At 51.5% G+C, this 5,873-nt stretch overlaps 1 protein-coding gene across 1 annotated transcript; it reads left to right on the forward strand.

Annotated features, from left to right (window-relative positions):
* Positions 1 to 117: 117 nt before the first annotated feature.
* ADRA2A (adrenoceptor alpha 2A) lies at positions 118 to 2,004 on the forward strand. The gene has a single exon (XM_009277865.2). The coding sequence runs from the start codon at positions 118 to 120 to the stop codon at positions 1,450 to 1,452; it is 1,335 nt and encodes a 444-aa protein (XP_009276140.1). The 3' UTR covers positions 1,453 to 2,004.
* Positions 2,005 to 5,873: the final 3,869 nt, after the last annotated feature.

A 5,873-nucleotide genomic window follows, 5' to 3' on the forward strand; every position in this document is an offset into this window, starting at 1 on the left:
CGCCGCGCAGCCCCGCCCCGGCCGGCGGCGCAGTAGGAGCGCGGAGCCCCGCGGAGCCGGGCGCGGCGCGAGTGAGGCAGGGGGTGAAGGGCGGGGGTGTCCACGCAGCCGGGGTTGATGTTTAACCTGGAGCGCCCGTTCACGGAGAGGGGCCGCTTCTTCTCCTCCATGGAGTACCAGCGGCAGCTGGAGGAGGAGGAGGGGTACCCGCCTCCCGGCGCCAACGGGACCTTCAACGACAGCGGGGCCGGGCCGGGCTGGGGCACGCCGTACCCCCTGCACACCACCGTCACCCTCATCAGCCTGGCAGGCTTGCTCATGCTCTTCACCGTCTTCGGCAACGTCCTGGTCATCATCGCTGTCTTCACCAGCCGGGCGCTCAAGGCCCCCCAGAACCTCTTCCTGGTCTCCTTAGCTTCGGCTGACATCCTGGTGGCCACGCTGGTTATCCCCTTCTCCCTGGCAAACGAGGTGATGGGGTACTGGTACTTCGGCAAAGTCTGGTGTGAGATCTACCTGGCCTTGGATGTGCTGTTCTGCACCTCCTCCATCGTACACTTGTGTGCCATCAGCCTGGACCGTTACTGGTCTATCACGCAAGCCATCGAGTACAACCTCAAGCGTACCCCGCGCCGCATCAAGTGCATCATCTTCATTGTCTGGGTCATCTCAGCTGTCATCTCTTTCCCACCGCTCATCTCCATTGAGAAGAAGAGCGGGCAGCAAGCTGACCAGGGGGTGGCAGGGTGCAAGATCAACGATGAGAAGTGGTACATCATCTCTTCTAGCATCGGCTCCTTCTTTGCCCCCTGCCTCATCATGATCCTGGTCTACATGCGCATCTACCAGATAGCTAAGAGGCGAACCAGGGTACCGCCGAACAAGCGGGCAGAACGTCTTGAGAAGAGGCAGAACGGCTTGGCCGACAAAGAGAACCTGCCAGCCACAGCCCAGCTCAATGGGGAGAAGGCGGCAGGAGGCGGCGGTGAGCAGGAGGGAGAGGTCAACGGCATAGACATGGAGGAGACCTCTTCCTCCGAGCACCAGGAGAACAACCAGTGTAAGAAGTCAGAGAGACCGTCAAGGGGAAAGACCAAGACGAAGCTGAGCCAGATTAAGCCCGGGGACAGTTTGCCGAGGAAGGCAGAGGAGGAGAGGAACACCAAAGGGTCCCGGTGGAGGGGCAGGCAGAACCGGGAGAAGCGCTTCACCTTTGTGCTAGCGGTGGTGATTGGGGTCTTTGTCATCTGCTGGTTCCCTTTCTTCTTCACCTACACGCTGACGGCCGTCTGCAAGAGCTGCTCCGTGCCTGACACCCTCTTCAAGTTCTTCTTCTGGTTCGGTTACTGCAATAGCTCCTTGAACCCCGTCATTTATACCATTTTCAACCATGACTTCAGACGGGCCTTCAAAAGGATCCTCTGCAGGATAGAGAGGAAAAGGATTGTTTGAAGGACCCTTTGCTATGGGCAGGACTAATTCAAGACTTTGTAGGAGACTAAGGCATGGCTCTCTTGGGCTGTGCTTGCATGGGATGGTTTCCTTCAGCTCGCAAGCAGGAAGCCTTTAAAACCCGAGATAAGCCTACGGAAACACCGGGCAGCAGCAGCAAGGAGAAGCAGGCAAGTGGAAGTCCGAGCTGTGGCATTCGGCTTTCCAGGGGAGGATGGCCTTTGACTTGCTTGGTTTATTTTGTTAGTTTTTTTTTTCTTTTGCCAGAATCTCTCAGTGGATATTTTCATGACCGCTCAGTTTGACTCTTTAAAGACAAGCAATGTGCAGCTCCGTGAGATGAACAACAAAGAGGGAGTATGCCACCCCAGAGGTGTTGGTTTTTTTATTTTGTTATGTCTTTTTTTTCCTGTTGTATATGTAATTAATTTTAACCCCCTTGTAAAATACAGTATTGTATCCCCGAATCTGAATGTCTTAATTTTTGGAAGGCAAGCAGCTTTGAAACTGTGAATGCTTTAATTATCTTTGACACTTAAAAGTCCCTCTCTTCCCACCCCTGAAACCCCCCTCACTCAAAACCGCTGAACAACTAGAGCCATTCCCCCTACCTGTCAGTTTGATAATATTACCGAAACTTCCAATGTCCAGTCATTTTTTTTGGCTGTAAAGCTTAGGATCACAGACCTCACCAGACTGGCTATTTTTGTTGTGGTTTTTTTGTATCGTACCTGATTCTGTTTAATTTTCTGTGTTGCCTGTGATATAAAACAGCTGAGACGGTAACTGCCCTCTCGTTACTCATTAAAGCAGACCTGACGGAGCGGTGGCTTTGCTGTGCAGGCAGGGACGTCCTGGGCGATGGAGTGACAGGCTATTTCCCGTGCAACGTGAGGCTTGGGACCCGGCCACGCTCCCCACGAGTTAATCTCTGTTGATGTTATACCACACTGCAGCACCAAAATGTGTTCGATGCTAACTCGCTTCCCCCGCCTCCAACTGTAAATAGATAACATTTCACAGCAAATAGCAGGGCTCCATATATCGTGTTATCTCATTTGTATTGGTTTGTGGTGGTTTAACTACAGCAGGATTTCCTGCAGAAGAGGAGGGGGTTTATGCGCAGAGGCTGTTCCACCTTTCTGAATTAAGGGAGAAGAGTTCGGTTTTTAATCTGCCAGTCTCATCTTTCCTAGGAAATACGAAAGCATCCCTCTTTCAGTCTTATACAGGGCAAAACTCCGAAATGGGAAACTTAACTGACAGTTTCTCCAGTATTTTATAGTGTAATTAAGCTTTTTTTTTTAAAAAAAAAAAAGAAATGTGTAAATATTGTGAGATTGGAGCAGGAGAGAGAGTTAATACTGCTTTTACACTCCTTTCCTGAAATGTCTTTCGGCTCTTTCTGCTAAAAAAAAATACAAAAATGGACAGAACAAATCTAACGTCCTTGTGCCATGAAGAAATTTCTGGAGAATATTAAAAGGAAAAACTTTTCATCCATCACAATAAATGAGTCTGCAAGCCTATTAATGTTATGAAAACAGCTTTATCAAGTACTGACAAGTCATAGAAATTGTTTGGAGAAAGCAAAGTTTGTGTAAGTCTCATGTATAAGATGAATTTGCCTTCTCTAGAGTCATATGATGCATAGGAAGAGACTTTTAAAAAATACCTTTTTACTTTTGGGAAGTGTTTTGTTGATTTTGCTCTCTCTTTTGACTTTGTAATTAACTCCAGGGGTCCCTGGATGCATCTTGGGACCTGGAGAGCAATGTTTACATTCACTTGCATTTTCAGAATTGAATCCTCAAGAGGTGAGGAAAGCAAATAAACTGTGCTTTACTGTAAAGAAAAAACACAACCACGAGCAGAAGTTGCTATAATGGATAATTATTTTTATTAAATAAAAGAGCGTTTACAGATCAAGTGTGAAAACTCTCTGGATAATCTGTTAGCTGTTTTATTTTTTTTTTTCCCCAGCTGTTCACCGATCCTCCGGCAGCTTTGATCTTGACATTTTTTAAAGAACACATTGGGAAAAGCACTCGTGTTTTCTGAAAGGTGTTGTTACCCCAGGTAGGGAACAATGGCTCGGTTCATTGCGCAGGTGGCATAATGACAAATAAGTCCTTGATATTTCTTGGTTCCGCCCCCCCCCCCTTCATGCCACAGTAAGAGCATTCATGTGTTTCTTAAAGAAAAGAGCTCAGGGTTTCAGGGTGTGATTTGCTCCCTGGCAGTGCAGCCTGGCACTATTGCTGGGGACGCCTGGCTGGTGCACCATTTACAGCTATTGAGTTGAGAAGGTTTTTAATAATTAGGTTGCAGATGGGATTAGAAACGATTAGGCTGGAAGGCAATATTTCTTGATATATTCAGGAGTGTCCATCTGAGTGGGGCTTTGTTTCCAGCCCCTGAGAGCCAGCCGGCCAGGCTCACTTACCCTTACACCAGTGCTGCCGAGACCCTCCCTGCAGGAGGGTGATGGGGGATCGTTCTTCCACCGAATGAAGCACTGCTTCTGTGTGGCTGCCTGCCTCCCTGAGGATGCCGGGGTCCACTCACCACCAGCTTCAGCTGGGCTCCTTCTTTGCCACAAGTGCCAGGTAGCTCCAAAGGCGTGGGGGGCATGAGGCGCCGATCCCGCGAGTGCTTTAGTGTGTGCTTCATTTTGCCCAGGAGCACGTGTAACTGTTTGGGAGCTCTGGCTCCTGGTCTTCCCACTGTTGGAGTGCCTGGAGTCACCCTGCTTCCCTGCTCTGCTTCTTGTTTGGTGAGAAAACAAGTGACCAGAGCCCAGTGCTGGAGCTGCTGGTCTCATGGCCCCACTCTGCCACTGCCACCAAGGTTGCAGTTGGAGGTGCTCGGCAAGCTGGGAGGTGGACCAGGGCTGGCAAGCAGCATCGCTGCTGGGTGTAGGGCACCTGGTGACAGCCCAGAGATGAACCTTTTTGCCACCTCATGGTGGCCTTTGCAGGCCAGGAGGGCTTGATCTGGGCAGAGTGTCCTGCTGTCCATCCTCTAGTCTCAGCTGGCCCTGTTGGCCTTGAAGGGTTTTACAAAGCAGACCCCATGAGGCAGGAGGTAATACAGCAGCCATGGGTTATGCTTGCCCCATCCCTCTGGCTGTCTGATGTCCTCATGGCCGAACCTCTAGTACAGACAGTAGAGTATTTTGGTGGGTTTGGGGCTGGGGGACTGGGGCTTTGGTGGGCTTTCAGTTAGTGAAGCTTTGCACAGCTGAAGTGTCTGATTGCTCCCAATTTTCCATCAAAAGTAAAAGTAAGGTGCAAAAACCTGAAATTATGCCTCCAGGGTTGTGTCCCTCCCAAAACCTCGTGCCCTCATGGTTTGGCCTAGGCAAATAAAATACTCAAGGGGCTGTTTTATGCGCGGGCAGTGACTCCCTGCACCTGACATGGCAGAGCTGCCTGCCCGTCCTTGTGGCCAGTGTCTGAACTTCCACCATCCTGCTGCCTTTGCCACCTTCCGACTCAGGCTTTTATTTCATTTTCCCTGAGCTGTTGGTCATTTTGGTTTCAGCTGTGTCCTGGACCCTCCATGCCTGCTGGGGATGGGCACGTCCAAGCCGCAGCAACCTCCGGGCACCGTGGGCTGTGTGGTGGAGGTGCTGGGCTGAAACCACCGTCACTTTCCTTTTGGTAGGTGAGGACCAGCCCCACTCCCTCTGAGCCAGAGGTCATGTTGCTGTGGGCTTTGCTGGGATGCTCCCTCCGGCTCTACCATAACCATGTCCAGCTCTGCTGTTTCGCTCACCTCCATGCCTGCCCCATCTCACTGTGGTGCTGAATCCCACCGCCCTTGCCTGGTCCCCATGCCCGGCTCTTCCCCTTCCCCCTGCCGAATCCCTCCTCAACAAGAGAAAGCTGCCTCATTGCTCCCAGCTCATTCCCATGCAAATGACACATTAGGGGATGTAATGAACTTTGGTTGTTTTTTATAACCTTTTAGTTTGGGGCTGAAAGGTTAATGGTGTGAGGGCGGGGAGGGGGACCTGTCTCCCCACTGGGGTGGGAGCCATCTGGGCTGGCACAGCAAACAGTGGGCAGAGGTGCTGCTGACGGCTTTGCCCCAGGAGGGGTTTCTCCACAGCTTTCCTGTGTGGGGTGACCCTGCACCCCACCCCTTGTGTGGGGACCCCTGAGGACAGCCCAAAGGTGTCAGCTCAGGGACATGAAGGAGGGGTGGAGGTGAGATGTGGCAAGCGTCCCAAAATGTCCCCAGGGGCGAGCTGCACGAGCAGCAGAGTTGCCCTTGCAGAGACTGGTGACTGCCTGCCCAGGGCTTGTCCCTGACCCCTTCGGCCTGCTGACACATGCATTTATTTCTGTGGGGTTTTGGTCCCTGTTCTCTGGGGCACAAGGAGCTGGTCACGCAGAGGAACCTCTCCGAGATAT

Source organism: Aptenodytes forsteri, unplaced genomic scaffold (genome assembly GCF_000699145.1).
Source record: "Aptenodytes forsteri isolate BGI_AS27 unplaced genomic scaffold, ASM69914v1 Scaffold15, whole genome shotgun sequence".
Classification (NCBI taxonomy): Eukaryota; Metazoa; Chordata; class Aves; order Sphenisciformes; family Spheniscidae; genus Aptenodytes; species Aptenodytes forsteri.

Bases quoted from the DNA above. Each gene is read 5' to 3' on its own strand.
- ADRA2A (XM_009277865.2), top strand. From the start codon at position 118: ATGTTTAACCTGGAGCGCCCGTTCACGGAGAGGGGCCGCTTCTTCTCC.